General features: G+C 51.3%; 1 protein-coding gene across 1 annotated transcript in view; it reads left to right on the forward strand.

Moving 5' to 3' along the window:
• LOC122382315 (transient-receptor-potential-like protein) overlaps positions 1–22,062 on the forward strand; it is a 49,297-nt gene that overhangs the window by 19,097 nt on the left and 8,138 nt on the right. Inside the window, exons 4-14 of the mRNA XM_043367491.1 lie at positions 5,801–5,973; positions 7,525–7,650; positions 9,103–9,258; positions 9,510–9,721; positions 10,868–11,006; positions 12,043–12,207; positions 14,812–14,968; positions 16,451–16,574; positions 16,740–16,841; positions 19,624–19,819; positions 21,543–21,827. Coding sequence (XP_043223426.1) covers positions 5,801–5,973; positions 7,525–7,650; positions 9,103–9,258; positions 9,510–9,721; positions 10,868–11,006; positions 12,043–12,207; positions 14,812–14,968; positions 16,451–16,574; positions 16,740–16,841; positions 19,624–19,819; positions 21,543–21,827 — 1,835 coding nt within the window. The remainder of the gene's footprint in view (positions 1–5,800; positions 5,974–7,524; positions 7,651–9,102; positions 9,259–9,509; positions 9,722–10,867; positions 11,007–12,042; positions 12,208–14,811; positions 14,969–16,450; positions 16,575–16,739; positions 16,842–19,623; positions 19,820–21,542; positions 21,828–22,062) is intronic.

Here is a 22,062-nt window from a genome sequence, read left to right on the forward strand (position 1 = left end):
ACTGCAGGATATCCTCAGTCAACTAGAAAATGACGCAGCTAAATCACAAAATACCCAGTACTTTGTTGAAAATGGCTTATTATACCACCTGGAGAAAGGCACAAAAACACGACCCCTCGCTAAAAAACAGCTTGTCATTCCGTTAACTCTGAGGAAAACTGTCTTAGAAGGAGCCCACGACGGGTATCTCGGTGGTCATTTAGGCATTGAAAAGACCACAGACAAAGTCTTGAAGTCATACTACTGGCCAAGTGTTTTGAAGGATGTTTTACAGTACGTCCAGTCATGCGAAATTTGTCAACGGAAAAAGCTGGTGAAGGAAAGGCGACCAATGCAGGACATGCCTATGCCTTCAGCACCAATGGAAATTATTGGTATCGATACGTGTGGACCTTTTCCTGTGTCAGAAAAGGGAAACAAATATGTGTGCACGATTGTGGATCATTTCAGTGGATGGCCAGAGGCGTACGCCATCCCAGACAAGTCTGCAAATACCATCGCACGTATCATTTTGGATCAATTCATTCCACGTCATGGATGCCCTCGCCTGGTGATCAGTGATCAAGGTACAGAATATTGCAACGCACTAGTGGATTTAGTTCACAAAGAATTAGGCATTTCTAGAATCCACACTTCTAGCTATCACCCACAGTCAAATGGAAAAACCGAACGCTTTCATCGTTGCATGAATGACATGATTCAAAAACAAATCAGTGAAGATCAGACAAAGTGGGACGAGATATTACAACCATGTTTAGGAGCGTATCGGATGAGCAAAAATGAATCAACCAAATTCTCGCCGTATTTCATTATGTATGGCCGTGACCCTGTACTACCTGTTGACACACTCCTTCAGCCTCGTCACCACTATACTGGAGAGGAGTACGTGCCAGCCATGTTTGAACGTTTACACAACGCGTACACAGAAGTGGCTAGCAACATCCAACAGGCTAGAGAACACAACAAGTCACTCATCGCCAGCTCAGCCACCCCCTCTAACTTTAAACCCGGTGACCTGGTATTCTATTTTGACCCCTCGATACGACCAGGTGACTCGTCTAAACTATCACTACCATGGAAAAATCACTACCGTGTCATCTCCAAATTGGGAATTGAAAATTATTGTATTAAGAACATGATCACGGGCAAAACCAAAATAGTGCACTCAGAAAATTTGAGGATCAGGGATTCCAACGATGTATGGGACAGGTCGTATCAGTCAATCAAACGCCCTGTTCAGGTAAGTAGTATGCCGGAGGAACAGCCAGTTCGACAACAACCTCTCCGCGCTGCTCGCCTTCCCTACAGCGATCGAGATTGGTTTGCAAGTTACGAGCCAACACCGGTTGAACTCCCGGACACACCCCTCGTCACCAATCCACAAGTGGAAACCCAAATGGACGAAGAGAATGCAGAGCAACAAGGTCCGCTACAACCTTCGACGATAACCGCCAGTCCCGCTGTTAACTCGCCATACTTACCGGAGAATGGTGAGCACGGTAAACTGACACCATCGTTAGAGAGGAGTACACAGGAGGAACGACAGCCGCAGCATGGATATGCTCTACGATCACGGGGCCCGGTCACTGACCCCGTTGATACTCAGCCTCCTCCAGAAGGTTTTAGTTATGCAACTTCTCGGTACGTACCAAAGAGACAACGTGACCCATCGACCGAGCGGACCCCTGACAAAAGACCACGAGTCCAGTTTGATTTGGATTGCGTGTCCACCGGGACACCAAACCCCAGGGTTGCCATGATCCAACAACCAGTTGTGAAAGAGGACAAATCTTATGATCTGTTCCGAAATTGGCACTCGATGGTATCAAATATGTTGCTATTTATATTTTGTATAGAACTCATGTTTCCCAGCTTTGGCTGATGATGCATTCTCTATCGTTGCAGGCGTAACCATGTGGCAACCCGCGATGATTGCACTCCTAGGTTGGCTCACGACAGTAAGTGTGGTAACAACCACCACCACCCCGAACGACCCCGGTCATTTATTCATACCAGTGGGAAAAACGTATCCGAGTTACAGTTCTTGGGCAATAACGATTTCGATTAGCATCGCACCATTCAAAAGGCATGCGGAAGACCTTCACTCCACTCAAACGAACCTAGACAAATTGGTCAAAGTAGTCACAGAGGTAGCAAACAGAGAGCAGCAATCAGTAGGTAATTCTACCAAACATATAATGTTCCTCATGTATGTAAATCACCTACATGCGGCCCTAACAGAACTCCATAGTGAAACAGCAGGACTGAAACGAACATTCCTTGATATCCTTCATCCGTCGAACACACCCAATGACCCTGAAATAGGCAATGAGCCACTAAGTAGAGCAAAACGCGGTCTAATTGATGGCCTAGGAAATGCCTTTAATTATCTGTTTGGCACAGCCACCGAAAGTGAAATTAAACACTTGTCTAATAATGTGATCCTCTTAAACCAGAAGAATTTGGCAATGGCACATCAGTTTAACGGTACCCTACAAGTTCTGAACTCCACGAGAATAGCAGTAAACGAAAATCGTTTAGCTCTCCAGTCACTTACTAGTGCAGTTCGCAACCTCAACGCAGCCTATGCGGACGCCATATCTTCAATCCAGAATGACACTGACGATGTCCGAATGTCATTCAAACTTTTTGAACTTACCAACAGCATTATCAGCGCAACGCAGGCTGTTCAATATTTGTACGCAGAGCTAAGCTCTTTGACCCATCAATTAGCCTTGGCTCAGGTAGGGATCCTTCACAAAAACCTCATCCCCAAACGAGACCTCCAAAAACTCCTGCGTCGGATAGCTAAGAAACTCCCCTCCAACTTCGAACTACCATACCCGGCTGATCAGCCCAGCGAATTTATTCGCATCGCTAAGACCAAACTTGTCGAAGACGAAGATACCTATCATGTCCTCTTTTACATCCCACTCCTACATACCCGTCATGCGTTCGATGTATACCGTTTCTTCCCATACAACGTGCCCATGCACGAGCACAACGTGTCACTGTCATACTATCCTGATGAACCCCGTTACCTCTTGATATCGGAAAACAGACAACACTACATACAACCCGAAGCATCCGAAATAGAAACATGCGTACTTGCCAAACAACCCTTTTGCGCCCTACACGAACCAGCGTACTCCACGGCTGGCTCGGTCTCCTGCGTCGTGTCTCTCTTCCGGAAAGATAGACAACGATCACAACGCTACTGCTCTCCTCGCATCCTCCCGTCCGACGATTCTCCCAAAGCATATTATCTTAACGCTGGTAAATGGCTCATTGTTTCGCGTCCACCGCTACGCCTTACCATTATGTGCTCTCCCTCAACTACTCCGTTCAGTCGTACTTTATCCCTCACTCGTGCCATCGATATTCTAACCCTCGAACCGGAATGCGCTGCTTCGAGCGACTCCTTTTACCTTCCGCCCTACTATGCTAGCGAAACCCACCTTGAACTTCCCCAGTTCACGCCAGAGTCCGTATTCGACAACACCTCTCTGCCCATCTGGCGCTCTCACTGGTCTGCCACGCTTGCCAACCTCACACGTTACAATCTTTCGCTGCTCCCTCCTTTGCATATTCATGGCATGCGTGCCGACTCATACTTCAACACGATCGAAGCACAACCACTGGAACAGGTCACAATTGATTCCCCATCAGCTTTCTCACGTTCCATGCTCATGATGATCATCATTGGGGTACTCTCGTTTTGCTGTCTTGCATTCTGCGTTAAGCACTGCTGCACCTCCCGGGGTAACTACTTTCCCCGCCGCTCATTCCGAACTGTCCCGCAAGAGCCCTCAGAGCCAACCTTCGAGCTGCAGGAATCGCCGCCAATGGTTTCGTCCGTCCAGAATGACTCTGTTCCTGTTGAGCAGCTTGAGCTTGAGCATTCAGTTGACCAGGACGCAGCGCCACAACGAGGTGCCGCTCCAAGTTCACCGTTGACCCGAGTCGCGTTCGTGCCACCGGGCACTGGACCGACCACTGTTTTGTCGCCTCTGGTGTGAGGTACAATTACCGCTCTTCCATCGCTGCTTTCCGACATGGCTCAGCCCTCCGGCCATGGTCAAGGTGCCTCGGCCTTCGCCGTGTGCATGTGGTCTAGCCCAGTTGCGCTAGATGCGGGTAGGTTAAGTTTTTAGATTATAGTTTTGCGCTAGATACCGTGATAGCGTTTCGCGTGTGTTTTTGTTTATGTACTCTTTCAATGTATTCTACTGTATGTTACCCTCGCGTTAGATTAAGTTTACTGGCGTCTGTTTTATGCTAACACACTCGATGTATTCTACTATATGTTATCCTAGCGTTAGATTAAGTTTACTGGCGTCTGTTTTATGCTAATCCTGTGCCCTTCAGGCTCCGGTTTTCGACGCAATTTTCGCGTAAATTGCTTTGTTTATAAGGGGGGGAGGTATTGTAGCGTCTGACCCGGTACTCACCCCTAACTTTTTCAACCATCGCTCGCCTCACTGACCGTACGCGGCGCCACGAACTCTAAACATTCGAGTCACGTACCAGCTGTCACCGAGACCAGCCCGCTCCGAAACTATAAACAAGTCGAGCCACGCATACCTATTGCCACTGGGACACACCCGTTCCGAGAAGCGGCTTATTATGATGGGACTGTTTGTGACATCTGTACAAGGAAGAGCAAGCTCAGGACATCTGGCTATTATCAACCAGTGACAGGGGTATACAAAGTGTCCGTGAGGACTGATGGTGCGTGACTGTGCAACGACGGGCGAGATCCGCCTCTTGCATAAGTGATTGACGTTGCGTTTATGTTAAGCGGCTACGGTATTGCATCAGCAATGTACGCACAAAGAAGTCACAAGGCCAGCAACGTGACTGACGTGTATAAGCTTATGTAAAGTGACTACGGTATTGCATCAGCATTGTGCGCACAAAGGAGTCACGAGGCTAGCCACGTGACCCGCGCGTATAAAAACTGACTGTCGCGAGCTAGGTTAGTTCAGTTCGGACCGAGGCACTGTACCATCAAGACCTCTGTCCTAGGGCGGCGCAAGATCCACCGGGTCGTCATGTTAGCGTGTCCCCTGCTTGGCTGAATAGAAGAAACAACTGACATCTGAGTTTTCTTCGGAGCCGAGTCTGCTTCACCAACACCAAGAAGCACGAGGGGCGCCACGTTACAGCCTTTCTGGAAAGCATTCACTATTCGCCGAGTTTCACAGATTGTGGTTATTGCTCATCAGGCGATCGATGGTCAGCGACGGGTTATGTTAGGCTGCACGCGATACCGCCATTGGGGCCATGTTTTATTCTACTTATGGCCCAAACCCCGTCCGTGAATGGATCCGAACTAATTTTATATGGGGTCATCGCCCCGGGCGCTCCTACCATCCCCAGCAGGGCTCTGGTCTGTCTGGGGGACGGGGCGAGTGTGCTGCCAAGTAGCACAAACTCGGTGACTGTAATGGGTGGCATAGAGAGATAGTGAAATCCTCTGCCACCAGCCTTATCAGAACGGGCGTGGCAATCCTTCCCGAGCTCCGCCCGGGCACGACGCTGGAAAAGTGCAGCTGTCTTTGAAGGGGACCGAGGGACAGGTATGCAGCGGATTGTCACAATGCTAGACATCTCTAGAAGTGCGTCACGTATGAATGCAGGAAACCAGCTCACCTTTTATTAAATTCGTGAAAAGGCACTAAAAGGCTAGGTACTTTATGTTGATATTCATTGTAGGAAATGTAAACCCTCCCCAAGTTACTGAGCTGGATACTATGTTTGCTGATATTTTATGTATTTCCTCCCTCGTTTCCGTCAGGCGCGTTCATCCGGCGTCCGCACGCCAGCGACTGCGGCTGCCGGCCGTGCACCGAGGAGATCCAGGAGGACCGCCTGCGCCGCTCTCTGTGCCGCATTCAGACGTACCGAGCGCTCAGCGGACCGGCCTGGATCAGCCTGACCAGCGAGGACCCCATCCTGGAGGCCTTCAGAGTACGTGGGAGGGCGAGACGCTGAGGGTGGGTGCTGGGGTCATTATAGAGGGGCCAAGGGTAGTTTAGGGACCGATGACCCGAGTGGGGAAGGCGAAGTTGCTTATTAGTTACCAAAATCCAAAATCCAGCATAAAAGAAATTACCACTTCTTGTCTGTTGGAGCAGAGTATATACATGCTGGAGGATGGCCGATGTTCTGCCATGGAATTGAAACTTTTGGAGTTCTTGCACTGCAAAAGGCAAATGTTCTATCCACAACTTGTTCAGAGATGGAGCTGACGTGTTTTCTTCGTGAGCCGCCGCCATCACTGTCTCTCTGCGCCGCCGCTCTCCCTTTATGTTTGTCACTATCGCCGGCGCCGGGCGGTGAACGGCCCAGAACCGCTTCGTCCGCTCTGAGGCTGCTCTGATAGAGACCCGTGCCCCCCCCCCTCCCTCCGGAGTCCCAATCACACCCTACCATCAAAGAGAACTGTTGACAAAACGCCGGGCCTCGGAGCAGCTCACCGTCTCACCACAGAACCGTCAGCGGATATTGGCGCATTCGGCGTCAGTCCATCTATCGGCGTATATTTCCGACCGAAAAAGGCGCCGTCATAATGCATGCTAAATCGAATGAGCTCGGCCTGTTTGTTTGGTTTGCCGGAGCGCGGTGATTGAGATGGACGGGAGAGGTTTCGGCGCGTGAGAATTTCCTGCGAGAAGTGAGCTGGGTGGTGGGAGGATTTGAGTGGAATGGATGGCTGGCTACGTTGTCGTGGCGTTTCAATGGCCACCTGTTCCACTGCGGGTGACGCCGAAATGCACTCACGTGCCGGCGCTAGGGTAGCTGGAACAGAGGAACGTCTCTCGTCCCCCACGCTTTGAGCCCTCGCCACGATCAGTGCCGCCGCCATTTTATAATTAGACCAACCCTGCAGTCTAATTTATCGGATTACCAATTAGTGAGAGTGAGCTCAGAAACTGGTCCAAGAAACTGTGCGGGGGAGGGCGATGCTTGTTACGTACCTGCCGTGAGGTTTCATCAGCCACACTCGCATGGTGCTTAGCGTTAGCAAAATCTTAGATCCACATGTTGATAAGCTAGCGCACGATAATGACAGCTGTATAAATCTGGGGAGGTATGTTTAACTTGAAGGATGCGAGGGCATGGGTCGAACAGCTATGCTATGGACCCATGTGACTGTGAGTGTGTGACCGAAACTTCGTGACCATGCCTATGTAATCGGGGCTCTGTTCTCTTAACTCTGTCACTCCATGCACTCTGTCCTACTTCAGTCTTTTCCCATGATTCTGTCAATGACTCTGACTGTTACTCTCTGTCCTGCAGTAACACACGACTCTGTGACAATATTGTAGCCGTTATATATTCCAATTGCTTCTTTGAATCTACATGCTTCAGCTGTCGTGAGAGCGGACCCTGAATGAAGCCAGGACTCTGTGACTGCCGAGTCATCTAACTCAGCTGTCAGTGACCCTGTACTGTTACCATGATTCACCGTGAGTATGTGGGCCCGACTCTGACTCTGACTCTGACTCTGCACTGCAGCTGTCGTGGGAGCTGACTGAGCTGAGTCGGAGGGAGAACGAGTTCCATCAGACCTACCAGCAGCTGAGCGACCAGTGCAAACGCTACGCCTGTGACCTGCTCGAGCAGTGCCGCAGCTCAGAGGAGGTCAGTGAGGGGTCGGATCTCAGTCCGAGGTCAGTCTCGGTTAGCAAGGACCCTCGGACATTCAATGCCAGCCCTATGGGTCTCGGAAGTCAGTCGCCACAGGCTGCTTAGGTCAGTATTCAGTGCGTGGAAGTCAGTGAAGTTACAGCAGCATATCATTGAGGTTAGTCGCTGTTTGATAGTAAGTTCCGTGTCACTTTTTGGGAAGACTTGGGAGATTGCAATCGCTTTCTCGCATATATTTTGTTATTAAACCGAGGAGAAGCTTGTTATGCACCGGTAAGGAAACACCAACGCTTATGTGGGTGGTTGTAATAAAGTCCGAATAAGTTTCAGTGGTACTAGAAGCGGGCGAGATCGCCCTACCAGTAGGTCCGGCCCCTTTACCGACCGATAAACAATGCCGGTCTGCAGCGGCGCCATTAGCGGCCGCCCACCCGACATAGCTGCCCCCGCAGCCGGGCGCCGAACATTACCCGTAGGCGGACGCTCGCCGGCATTATGGTAAGCCGTTTATCAGTCGCGTCATTCACCTGTCCTCGCGGCGATCAATGACGATCTCGGCGCACCGCCCGCGCCAGAAGAAAGGCACCCCCGGGCCCGCGCCGGCCGCCGTCGGTCGTTTATTGCAGTCCCGAGACACGCGCGAGGGGATGGGCCGCGCTGGGGCGGGGGTGGTATTGTTTTGTTTTGTGGCATACTACAGTACACAATACACATGACACACTACACGTGTGCTGTGTTGTGTGGGACGTGCCTGCGTGCAGATTGCCTGCGTGTAACGGCACGGAGCATGACACCAGACTGGATATGTGGTGAGGCACACAACACGCTACCATCAATGCCCATGCATATTTAATGCAATGCTCAGTTTTGTTCTATCGAATAAACAAATATGTCTCGTGATACGAGAGTTCGAGACCGATCCACGTTATCCCGCGAATGCTGAGTCTAATCTGCTGGGAGTGGTAGAACAGCAGTACAGTGCGCCGCCGAGTCTGCCGTCTGCGTCTCCAGCGGCTCTGGCAGTGATAGTACCGCAGTTGGCTGGTATCCGGGAACAGCGCAGGGGGCAGCCTCTGCCCCGCGGACATTGATTAAACATTTACCGCGGTTATGCGCCGGCCAAGACGCCTGGGACGGTGCTGAGCACTGCCACAGCTTAGGATAGCCCGTTAGGCAGCCTTGTCTAGCTTATTATGGAATGGGTCATATCGTGAATTGCCCAATTTTAGCTCAGATTTTATTAAGTTGCTTATTCCGTCTTTGGGTACACCAGAAAACAACTTTTGAGGTTGGAGCTCTTGCACCAGGAAACGACTCTTTTCCAAGCTCTTTTCGCTCTTTTCGTTGGAGCTCTTCGTCCTGAGTTGATATTTAACTATGTGTGCAAAGCTAGTACGTGCCAAATCCTCCCGGTGACCGCCGCTCTCCTCCTCTCCGCCCGCTCAGGTGCTGGCAGTGCTGGACCGGAGGACTCCTGGCGAGGACCTGGTGGCCGGCGAGGACGGAGAGGAGGTGGAGGACGCCGACTGGCCCGCTGCCGAGGACGATCGGCCGGCGGCGCTCAGTAGACTCCGGCTGGCCATCCGATACGAACAGAAACAGGTGAAACTCGCCGGGCGTGCATGTGTGTGACTTACGTGTGCGGGCACGTAGGTGCAAATGTGTGTTTAGTCACACCATTTAGGTCTTAGTTGGTATTCGGACATGACCTTTATCTTACGAGGCAATCATAAATTTGTGCTATGAATATGGTCACTGACCAAATTTATGTTGCGTGGATTCCGTTGTCGCCATATGGAGTATCGACTATTGTCGAGAATCCCCGTTTTACTGACACGTAACTCTGTCGCTAGTTTGTGGCCCACTCGCACAGCCAGCAGATGCTGATGTCCGTGTGGTACACGGGCCTGCCGCTGTGGCGCGGCCGGAACCCGCTGCTGAAGGTGCTCATCTGCGCCGTCATCGTGCTGCTCATCCCGCTGCTCTCTGTACTCTACCTGCTCTTCCCGCGCTCCCGGGTCGGCCGGGCCATCCGCAGTCCGTTCATGAAGTTCATCTACCACAGGTGGGTCGGCGACAGCGGGGTCCGAGTGAGGGAGCGAAGGAGGCAGGGATTGTACGGAGACAGGAGCATGGAAGATAGCAAAAAAAGACCATACGAATATTCTGTCAAAATAGTAGCATGAATGTTGTTGATGACGCCTTTTGCCGTGAGCATTGAATGTGACATATTGGACAGCATTTAATAGGATGGTAAGGTTGAATGCGGGCTGACAATGATCAAGGTATACCATTACTGTGTACTGTGTAGCGCTCATTCGTCAATCTCACGCTCGGGTGGTATCTCAAAGAATGCAGAATCTAACGTTTTGAACGCATGAGTGCACAATGACAGAGCGCCCGCTAAACAGAGCTTGTCGCTTTGACCCTGCCCCCTTCATTCCGATTGTGCAATTTCTGGTCTATGGCAGAATTTAGAGTCCAAGGTTTAACGGACGCGTAAATCCGCGCTCAACCGGTCCCCTCACTGACTTCAGATGGCTACGGTCTGCCACCAACCACACGTCCCATACCCGTGAGGAGTTTTATTAGCTTCGGGCGCCCATCGCGCCTCAAACCAAGGACTGTTGTAACCGGGACGTGTCCTCTCACCACGCGGAGTCCAACGCTCTACCGACTGAGCTACGGGACCATCACTCATTGCTGATAAGACTTTTCACCAATATTAGCGGTATCTGACTCGAGAACATATGGATAGCACCTTTTCAAGTAGATTTCATCCGTAGCCACTAAATCGTTTCTTTTCTAAAGCTTTCCTCTTACGCTTCAGAGACTCTTAGGTTGGCGGAAATCATTCTGAATGTTTTATCGTGCCGTAAAATGAAGTAGTTGAATAGAACAGAAGGCACTAATGGCGCTGTATTCTATGGAGTTTGGAACCAACCAATCTTGGCCTTTTCTGCAGATTTTACCCGTGAGTTTTGACCAATAAAAGGTCACTGATTTGAGCAAGCAGTTGAATTATGAACTTTACATTCAGAGAATGTTTTGCGCGCATGCAATATGAATGTATTATTGTACATGCACGGCCATTAGGGAACAAACAGCTACCATGCCGGTTTACATTTATGCATCGGCATGTTCCATCGCGTTTCGTCATGAAATGCTGATGCTCACGCGCTGATTTGCTGACCGTGGCTGTGTGTTTCAGCGCGTCGTTTTGTTTCTTCCTGCTGCTGCTGGTGCTGGCCTCGATGAGGCCCGAGGGCGACGAGCGCTCCCACGAGAACATCCGCGGCCCCAAGCCGTCGCCCGTCGAGTGGCTCATCATCTTCTGGGTGGCCGGAATGGTAGGTGGCCGCTGCTGGGGCTTACCAGTCCTCTTACTCGGTGGGATGGGAAAACCGCAGTCTGATCGTGGTAATGAATATGGGCCTCACTGTTTGTTTAACAATGCTTCATATTGCTCCGTCTCAGCATACCGTTCTTTATCAGACGTTATGTGTATTTTCTCAAAGGTAAAAACGTAAGGCGAAATAAGTATGATAAAGTTTAATAACGTATGAAACATTGACCCGTTCTTATATTTCTAACGAATAGAGCACAATGACGATGTCAGTGCATCCCATTGAAAGCTGCTTTGAGCGCAGTGCGCATCGAATGAGCAATCATTAATCGGCTTTGTAGCCTCTGTTATTGGAACCATGCAATCCCCACCATTTCTGATTGGATGCGATCACCTGGAATTAGTATCCAGACCCCGCCGTGTGCGTTCTCCGGCAGTTACATATATCACGTCTTGGTGTCATCTTACAGAGGTTCGCTCGCCGGCGGATACCACTTGCATTACTGCGCCGAACACAATACGTCTGGGTTTTAATTTCATCATTTTACAGGTCTCAGTTTTTATTGAGGATGTGATGAACACGGAGACAATTAAATTGCACGACTGCAGAAGTGAAGACAAGCTATTACCCAAATCATGAAATGTGTGTCAGACGCAAGTTTGACACGGACAAGTGTCGCCTCTTTGTTTCTAAGAAAACCAGCGTATCGCTTGTCAACACAATCTGCCTTTGCGGTGCATATCATTACGGAGCAGCGTATGTCATTAAGCAGGTTCTCCGAGAGTCTGCCTCTATGTAGTCGTACCGAGTTGAGCGGGTATTGGAGTGGAGCCGCTTACTGCTATAACTGGGTCAGTGGTAGAAACTTGGAGTTGCTTTCCCTGCTCACACTGGCCAGATTCATAGAATCACACGGACCAGATGCATATTTAAACACATACCAGCCGCACGGAGTTGCAGCCTGGTTCTCGAACTGACCTCTGCAGCACTCCCCTGCCGCCGTACCCCGCCCCCTGACTCCCCCCCCCCCTTCCGTCAGGTGTGGGCCGAGTGTAAACAGCTCTGGGACGAGGGGCTGAGCGGCTACGTGCGCCAGTGGTGGAACTGGCTCGACTTCGTCATGCTCTCAATCTACATCTGCAGCTTCTCGCTGCGGGCGGTGGCCTACTTCCAGATCCGCTCCGGATCCTACGGCTGCCGGTCAGTCTCTTAGTGGAAGGAAAGGGCAGGGGGGAGTGAACCAGTAGTCAGACAGCGCAATTGGACACTTTGATTGACAGGTCACTTCCAGGCTGAGCATTTCTCATATTGCATCTTCTGGATATGTGTGGGAACATATGGGTAATAATTTCAGCGAGCTAAGGTGAGATAAGCGCAGAATTTATCAAGCAAGCGTTAGGTTGGAAAGCAGCTAGCAGACTAGCGAGCTCCGCGCTTACCACGACTGCTGATTTGACTTATCGCTGGGCTGACCACGCGAGTAAATACGTGTGGGAGAGAGAGAGAGAGAGAGAGAGAGAGAGAGAGAGAGAGAGGGGGAGGGAGGGAAGGAGGGAGGGAGGGATAGAGGGAGCTAGAAGCAAAATATGATCTACTGCGGAGTTTGTTAGGAGGGAGTAGTTTGTTTGATAAGTTTCCCCACCACCCGGGGCATGAGCCAAAACGGAGCCAAAAGTTAGCATTGCCGAAGGCGAAGTTGAGCGGAAAGCTGAACAGAGGCCACGGACTGGGTTAATGAGGTGCTTAGTGGCGGCTCAATGAAGCGCTTAGCGGGAGCAGCCGGATGCGAGACCAAGGCAAAACAGGCGCACACTCTTGACAAACTGGTAAACCGGACGCATAGTGCTGGTGGCTTGACCTAGGCAAAAGTGCGTACGTACATGATAGAAAGTACAGAAACTCTTGAGGTGTTAGATGTGCAGCCGGGTATGCAGGTATGCACTGACTGGCCGGATTCATGGAAAGCTAAACTGACTAGTTTTTTTTTTTTTAGCTCGTTTTGCAACTTGCCCCCGTAAATTACTTATTCGCCTATTCGCTCAATTACTTATTCACCTATTCACCAATGATCCTCTAGCTCCTCCCTTGTGTTTTTGCTTTCGGACTACGCCTGCGAAGGTTGACTTTTCCCCGACGGGAGCCTTTTACGGCCACTCATAAAACTATTTTGTTGCGATGAGAAGCAGTCGGCGTGTCAAACTTCGCTGTCAGCCGTTTTGGCCCGAAACTTAAAAAAGCTAACGGAGCGGTTTTACAAGAAGTAGTTTGGGGAAAGGCATTAGGTGTTAAATTAAAAGCTACCCAAAGCTGAGTAAAAATCGGTATTCGGGGTCCCTCAGCTTGATCTCAGAAATTAATCGTATTTTGAGAAATCAGTGTCGTGATATACGACCACCGCAGGTTGTCCTCTGCCGCGAATCCTCATTTTCTGGTCCTTGCGGTCCTTTTTTATGGTCACCATATTTGCTAATGTGAATGCAAGTGAAAAAGTTTTTGACAAAAAAGTTACTGAAAGGGTGGGAAAATGATCTCCATGCTCCTTGTTAGGTCCACGATTTGTTTGGTATTGTGCTAATGAAAACATTATCTGAGTTAAATGTGAAAATGATACACGTGTTTGATAATTAATGAAACGCCGGATCAATGAGCACGTAAGTCACTGTCGAGGGAGGCATTCTGACTCCTGGTAATGGCTGGTACATTTTTCCGATGAATATTTGAAACGAAAAGAAATTCACGCTCAATTTCCGCTCACTCTGTGCACTGCACTCACTCAGGCAATGTGTCATTTGACCTGATAACCCGTTCCGCGCCACAGAGTGCTGGTGTTGGTCTGTCGCTCGCTGTGCCAGGGCTGTTTGCCCCCCCCCCGCCCCCCCCCCCCTCCCCGAGCTGCGCCCACGCCATGGTCATTCGAGCACGCGCCAGTAATACGACGCGACGGGACAAATGTACCGGGCACTGCGCTGCGCCGCGGGCGGCTATTCAGAGCGCTGGTCCGGCGCTGATTTGTGGCCTCGGCACGGCACGACAGCCGGAGCCAACAGATCGGGTTTCGAGCGGCGGTCGGATCGCCAGTGGCTGTGAATTGGCCCAGATGTCAATGGGAGCCGGTCGATCGGCCGGATGAGAGGTGACTCGGCACGCGGCGCGCCCCTCCTCCGGTGCGGAGGTGGTGAGATGGGAGTCGTTTGGAGTTGGGCTGCGCTCTGATGGCGAGATTTTCAGAGCCGTATGACATTTCGTCTGGTGTAAATGACGCCGACCAGAGGTCAGAACAAGCGATACGTTTGATTTGCGCCGGCGTCTAGCCTTTGCCGTTAAACTGCGACGTTTGACACCAAACCGGGCTACCGAGGGCGGGTCGAGTCCGGCGGATAGAACTTGAGTCGGGACCAACTACAGTTAACTAGTTGCCTCGTCTGCTAATGAACACAGTGAAGCGCAGAGGGGTTGGGGGGGGGAGAGAGTTAGGGGAGGGCAAAGAGAGGGGAAGAGAGAGAGTGTGTGTGTGTGTAGGAGGAGTGAAAAGAACAGTATCAAGCCATGAAAATGTCACTATCGTTGTTTCTACGTATCTTGCCAGAGCAGCTCTAAACACCGCAATAGTTAAGCCGTAATATATCACCTGTATGTCCGTGTCTGACCCTCCTTGTCTGTCCCTACTGTCTGACCCTCGGTATCTGACCCCTGTTAGTGCCCCCCCTCCCCCCCGCCCCCGTCAAGGAGATGGACCGTCTGCTGTGACCCACCAGTCCCCAGTATCTGAGCCTCAGTATCTGACCCCCGTTATTTTCCCACCAGGGAGATGGACCGTCTGCTGTGGCCCATCAACGACCCGACGCTGATCGCCGAGGGCCTGTTCGCTGTGGCCTCCGTGTTCAGTTTCGCGCGCATCATCTACCTGTTCCAGACCAACCCGCACCTGGGGCCGCTGCAGATCTCACTCGGATGCATGATCATCGGTCAGTCACGTGATGGGACGGTGGGTCGTCACTGGGTCACGTGATCAGGGGCGGTGGGGTCATCAGTTGACATCGTGATCAGGCCAGTTGGTGAGGTCCTGGGCCACTTGATCAGGATGGCGGTTTCAGTAAGACACGTCAATGTATGGACAACATTTAACCCGCGCACCGACGGGGGGGGCGGATATCCGCCCCCCCCCCCTGAGGTTTTTCGCGAATAGCGGGAAAACCGCGGCGCTACGCGCCGCGAAATTTGGTATGACTATTCCCTCATCAATTTTACACATGGTGTGCAAGTTTGAACCTCCTACCTTTCAAGGTCAGGTCACCAGGTCACTTTGAATGACCCAACCTCAAGTCACTTTTTTGCAACTTTGTCACCGTGCCAGAGCTACAGTAGATGTCGGAGGCCTTTGAAAGTCGCAGGATGTTATTAGGTCATTAGTAGCTACAATTTGTGTATCTCGGAATTTTGATATCGGTGACCTAAGGTCAGGTCAATTTCGCGACCTCCCCATTATAAGTCAATGGGGGAAAAATCAACTCCCTGTTTTTACCACTAAAACGGGTCGGAATGGCCCCATATACCATACATGACTTCATATACGATCAACCTTCACTACCTTGAGGTCTGTTTTGCTGTTGGGCAGCTGTGAGGTCATGTTACGTCATCAAAGGTCACCAAAGGTTTTTGGCCAATAACTCCGTACAGGAACAAGATACAGACGCGTGGATGGTCTCATTGTGTTCAGCTCGTCAAGACGCATCGAATGATATATATGATGACCTCGAGGTCACGTGACCTGAGGTCAACCTTTGACCTTGACCTTTCGAGGTCAACATATATATTATTCGATGCAGATTGACGAGAGGATCACGATGCTGCCCTTAGTTTGTTCCTATCTTGACTAATTCGAAAGTTATTCGAGAAAAACTCTCTCCATATCCAGCGCCGCCATTTTGACTTTTTCGACCCCTGTGACGTCATCTTTGACCTGACCTGAAAATGACCTTAGTAAAAATTGTAGATCTTGACCGTGCGTATCCGATGCCGTTTACCGCTTGTCGCTATCTTGCTTCGTTCTCGAGATCTCAGGGGGGGCGGTCATCCGCCCCCCCCCCCGTCGGTACGAAGTTGGCGCAGACCCCCGTCGGTGCGCGGGTTAAGAGATTTACTTTGTGTTTTAAATGCGTAATTATATTTTAATGCAGTTGTCGTAATAATCAGGAGATATTCCGGCAAGGCCAGATCACTTGATGTTAATGTATGCTGACTGAAGCGAAGCTACCTATGCTTGGTCACGTAAGCTTGTAAACCGTGTACGGTTCGCCATTTCCTGTGGCTGTGTGTTTAGTAATAGGCAATCGACCTGTAAATGCTTATCGTGTTTACTGTTTCTAAATGCGAGTTGCCTTAGTGGCACGTGCTTTTTCCTGGGTCTCATTCAGCACTAGCCGTATGGTGTATTGTCTCCTTTTCAGACATCATCAAGTTTCTGTTCATCTTTTTCCTGATCCTGACGAGTTTCGCGTGCGGTCTGAACCAGCTCTACTGGTACTACCGACACACGCCCGGCAACAACTCGGGCGGAGAGCTGTTCAGAACGTGAGTACCGAGTCGTGCGGTCTGAACCAGCTCTACTGGTACTACCGACACACGCCCGGGAACAACTCGGGCGGAGAGCTCTTCAGAACGTGAGTACCGAGTCGTGCGGTCTGAACCAGCTCTACTGGTACTACCGACACACGCCCGGGAACAACTCGGGCGGAGAGCTCTTCAGAACGTGAGTACCGAGTCGTGTGGTCTGAACCAGCTCTACTGGTACTACCGACACACGCCCGGGAACAACTCGGGCGGAGAGCTCTTCAGAACGTGAGTACCGAGCTGTTCAGAGCGTGAAAAGCAAACTCTTCGTAATGTAAGTACTTTTCAGAGCGTGAATAAAGAGCGACTAACATAGACTAAGCACCGAACGGATTGGCTGACATAATAGTGTTGATAAAACTATGCATTGTGTTTTGAAAAGACAAAACAATCTTTGTGTCTATTTTATTCGACTGTGAGGCCATGTGGACATAACATTCCACTTATCATGCTTCAAAATGTTTCGTCCTGAGACGTATCAAAGCCTGTATCTGTGCGATTCAGCTTTGTTGGTGTGACCCGTTATTAGAGCGGCGGGACCCATCCTATAGGGGGAGGCGTGGAATAATTGAAAAACCGGTGACAGACAGCGAGGCCCACGGAGGAAACGATACCCAACATAAATGTCCCTATCTGTCGAGGTGCATTGTGCTTAATTACCCACCGTGAAGCGATTTGTTTGTTATGTGATTGGCTTTTGAACATTTTCTCGTATTCAGACGATCTTTTAGGCTACTACCTGGAACCAAAACTTTTGAAGTAAATGCCGTAAGTTTCGGCTTGCAACTTGTAACACACTTATCTATTTTTAGCGAGGCCTTGGTGGAAGTAGGAGCTCAAGCGAATTCTCGCATCAGTATTTACCTTCACTGCGTTACCGGCAGCACGGAAGCAAAATAACTCCATTGCTGGCGAATGTCGGGCTTCCCTCGCAAGAAATGGTGCCCGAATTACCAAAACGTTAACTTGTAGGCAACTTGTGTGACGACTCAACCGGTCGTTCTAGATCGTTCAGCGGATTGGCTGTAAAATCGACCCCTTCGCTGAGTTAATCCGTGACGGATCCCAACCATTAAGCGGCTTAAATGTCGCATCACTTATGTCGACGACGCGCTGTTGTTTTGCTGCGTGGTCTCATCTCACGTCCCTGGAAATGGGGACGGCGCTGCGTGCCGCTGCATCTCTGCCGCTGCTGACCGGACGACTTCGCCTCGCTCCGGACGGCAGCTTACCGCGCATCTTGCCTGCGTCCGGCTCGTTCTCGAGCGATCTAATTACCTCGTGTAGTCTGTCTGGGGGGCCGACAGGGAGGGCCGGCGTCCCGGTACAACAGAAGGTTCCCTTTGAAGTGCGCCATCTCGCCGAAACTCGCGGTCCTCTCCTCTCTATCTGTGCTTGCTCTCTCCGAGTTCTCTCAGTTCTCCCACCTAATCGCGGCTTCTTTTCCGATTGTTCCACGCCCTTTCTGTCGGTCCGGATGGTATATTCGATGGTCAGACGAGAGAGACCCGACGGCGATCGACGTGAGATAGTGGGCCCCAGATGACGAATACCCGCCGTGGAGCGCTTTTGTCGATCCCCGAGTGCAGTTAGGAGTCTCCCGATCTCGTCTTTGGTCTTGAAACTACGACCCGGGCAGATAGGGCGGTGCCGGCGCTGTCCGTAGTTGTATTTATTGCCGTCTGAGAAGGGTACCCCGTGGCTTTGGATATTTGTTTACGCGAAAGGCTTATTTTTGGTATTGTTACTTTGGGATTTTAGTTGCGTACAACATTGTCATGTTTTTATATTGTAACTCCATGTTAACTCCTTTGATTTGGTCTTACTGGACATCAGTCAACTCAAGTTGTTGTAATAGCTGTATACAAATACCCTGCCCTGTGTTTTCTGATAGCAGCAATTCCGTTTCTACATTTCTCAACATCTTGTTCTGAAATGAGCACAACTTCATTCAACCCTCCTCCTCTGCCACACCCACGCACACAAACCCGGCTATTCACAGCCTTTTTAATTTGTCGCGGCGGCGGGCGTTTCATCTCTGTGTGGCCTGCGCGGCCACCGGCAGAGCTCGGCCGGCTCCTTTGTCCATGCGTGCGTTTGAAGTGTGCGGGTCTCCTCTAAGGTCGTCTGCCCGCCGCTGTTTTTTGCCGCTAACGTCAGAGATGCCAGCTGAAGGGTCGGCTGGGACTCAGGTCCTGTCCAGAGCCGGCCGCGGTGGAACGGCGCTCTCAGACGAGGAGATCCAATATCCGGTGTTGGAGAAACTGATAAACATCGGGATTCTGGTGGGCTTTGGTTATTGAATGCATTCAATCGCTTCGCTGCTATTCTCAGCCGGCATGCTTGACCAAGTTAGAGGAGACAGGCCATTCGAAATTGTCTTTGCTCTATTGCTGTCTGAAGATACTTACGGTTTTCGTTCGAAATGCTCATCATTTGGAATCTGCAGTCTTCTGTACTCTGTCGGCAGTATCGGTACTGACCGTCCACTGCATTCTGTCGGCAGTATCGGCACCTCGTACACCACACTGTACTGACCGTCTACTGTACTGTCGGTAGTATCGGTACTGACCGTGTACTGTACTGTGTCGACAGTACCGGTACTGACCACGCTGTACTGACCGCCTACTGTCCCTGCCGGCAGTATCGGCACCTCGTACACCACGCTGTACTGAGCGCCTACTGTCTCTGTCGGCAGTATCGGCACCTCGTACACCACGCTGTACTGACCGCCTACTGTCTCTGTCGGCAGTATCGGTACCTCGTACACCACGCTGTACTGACCGTATATAACTGTCTCTGCCGGCAGTATCGGCACCTCGTACACCACGCTGTACTGACCGCCTACTGTCTCTGTCGGCAGTATCGGTACCTCGTACACCACGCTGTACTGACCGCCTACTGTCTCTGCCGGCAGTATCGGCACCTCGTACACCACGCTGTACTGACCGCCTACTGTCTCTGTCGGCAGTATCGGTACTGACCGTCCATGACTGTACTCTGTCGGCAGTATCGGCACCTCGTACACCACGCTGCTGTGGTCGCTGTTCGGCCAGATCCCTGTGCAGGCTCTGGACCAGCGCCGCCATCAGACCGTCACCCACCTGCTGGGTCAGACGCTGCTCGGAGCCTACCTCATCATGGCCGTCACCGTCATGGTCAACATGCTGATCGCCATGATGAGCCGCAGCTTCCAGATCGTCGAGGTGAGGTCCGCGGTGCCGCTACCAGAACTTGTACTGCCACCGTTGGGTACTTAATTCCTTGCCTAAGTGATCCATTGTTAAGCAGTTTTGGGTGCGTTTGTTCCTGCTCTCTTAATGCATCCTTTCATGTGACTAAAGCTGTTCCGCAAACAATGAATTTCAGGAAAACGAAGCTGTTTGGAAAATAGCACGAAGTTGGCTGGATAAATGTTTCGATATAGCATCAAAACCTGATCATGTGCATTTTACAGTCCGCAAATGCAACGATGCACCATAATCGTTGAAAATTTGTGCAGATGCTACGCTATACCATGCTCGTTGAAATTATGCCGTTTTATCCCAATCATTTGATGCCGAGTGCACTGATGGTCAGTAGCGGCGGAACTCCTTCAATTAAGGGGGGGGGGGGGGCACTGCCGAGTTTTGGTCCGATTCTTTCCATGCAACGCCCATAGGGCTAATGTTAAAATGCCAAAATCAAAAGGGGGCACGGTGTCCCGGTGCCCTCTCCGTTCCGCCGCCTATGCTGATGGTTTCATCTGAGTACCGGCGGCGGAGTGCCGCCAAATGTCCTCTCTCACCAGAGTAGTCCTGCCGGCCACCTCATGAGCTCTCACTCGCCGCCGGCCGACTGGTGCTCCGCTCAATGGCACCAGCTGCTGTCACGGCGGCCCAGTCGGAATCCAAAGTTACCGAGAGTTAGGTGACTGGGACCCGTCCGACGTGGCGATTGCTGATTGCAGAGATGACTGGGGGTGCCGGTGTCCACGGACATGGGCGCTTGAAATGGAGTGTCCGTTTGAAATCGGATAAATGTCGCCACTGTTCGTGTCGTGTCGAAAGGCTACTCAGTGTGTCCCATCTGATCTTAGTCTCATATGCCTGCGCTGCCAGGAAGCTTAACCAATGATCAGCTTCTGTGTTAGCTAGGAAGCATCGTAGGATGAGCGGAAGTCGCAATTAACTAGTAATAAGGTTTAATTCTGGAATTTCTTGCTTCCGCTGCCGGAAAATTGTTTCCGCAACATATGTCATAACCGTTTGAACATCAGCCTGTTGTGCAAGCTAGACAGAACAAGGAAGATTTCAAGGTAGTTGGCGTTGAATTCGACTTCAGTTGCCTGCATCTGCTAAAACAATGTCCAGGACACCCCCGGCTGCACTAGTCAAGCTTCCTCCAAGCCTACCAGAATGGCTGCGTGCTTGATCAATACGGATCGTTGCGAGTTTTTTTTCTGGGTTGGTCCTTCGTACCATCACCGCCGTTGCTATATGCTAATACAATCCGGCGTCTAATTTACTAATTGTATTATGCGCTGGTTGCTCATTTCCGTGTCTTGGTCCCCGCACTCTACCCTACCCCGGCCCTCTCTCCCCTCTGTTATGGTATGTGTCTGCCTATCAGTATGCATCCACATTGTTTATCTCTGTCGCGTTGTTCCGTTGGCGTTTGCCATTTCTTCTCTCATCCCTCCACTACTCTAGACGTTTCTCGTCGCTCCGTCGGCTTAGCTGTTGTCGCTAAGCTGCACATCAAACTTATCTTGCGCCTCCCTCGCTGTTTGTTCCCTTTACTCTCGTCCTCTCTCTCTCTCTCTCTCTCTCTCTCTCTCTCTCTCTCTCTCTCTCTCTCTCTCTCTCTCCCTCTCCCTCTCCCTCTCCCTCTCCCTCTCCCTCTCCCTCTCCCTCTCCCTCTCTGACCGCTCCGCTGCTCTGCCGGCAGGACCACGCCGACCGGGAGTGGAAGTTTGCTCGCTCGCAGCTGTGGATGTCCTACTTTGAGCAGGGCTCCTCGCTGCCGCCGCCGTTCAACATGGTCGTCAGCCCCAAGTGGGTGTGGTACGCCGTGCGCTGGGTGCTTAGCACGGCGAGACAGTGCACTGGGGCCGTGCGCGCCCGACTGCGGCCGGCGGATAACGGCACGGCGCACCAGCACCACCACCAGCACCAGCAGAGGCACCAACACCAGCAGGAGCAGGAGCAGAAGACGGGAGTCAACGGCGGAGTGGTGAGTTGGGCAGGGGGCGGAGGGAGGGGGAGGGGAGGGGGTTCAGGGCTTAGGAGTGTGGGTTTCGGGGTAACGCTGGTGGCAACAGGCGGCAGGAGGGCATGAATCAGTTTGGGCCCCATTTTGGCATTACACTCGACATCACGGTATACGGAAATAAGCAGGCGTACGCTCTAGTCCGACGCAATTTCCCTCGTTACCCCATCGCTTCCAGCCCCGCTTGTAGCCGCCAGTG

This window comes from Amphibalanus amphitrite, unplaced genomic scaffold (genome assembly GCF_019059575.1).
Source record: "Amphibalanus amphitrite isolate SeventyFive unplaced genomic scaffold, NRLGWU_Aamphi_draft 000137F_arrow, whole genome shotgun sequence".
In the NCBI taxonomy this organism is placed as follows: Eukaryota; Metazoa; Arthropoda; class Thecostraca; order Balanomorpha; family Balanidae; genus Amphibalanus; species Amphibalanus amphitrite.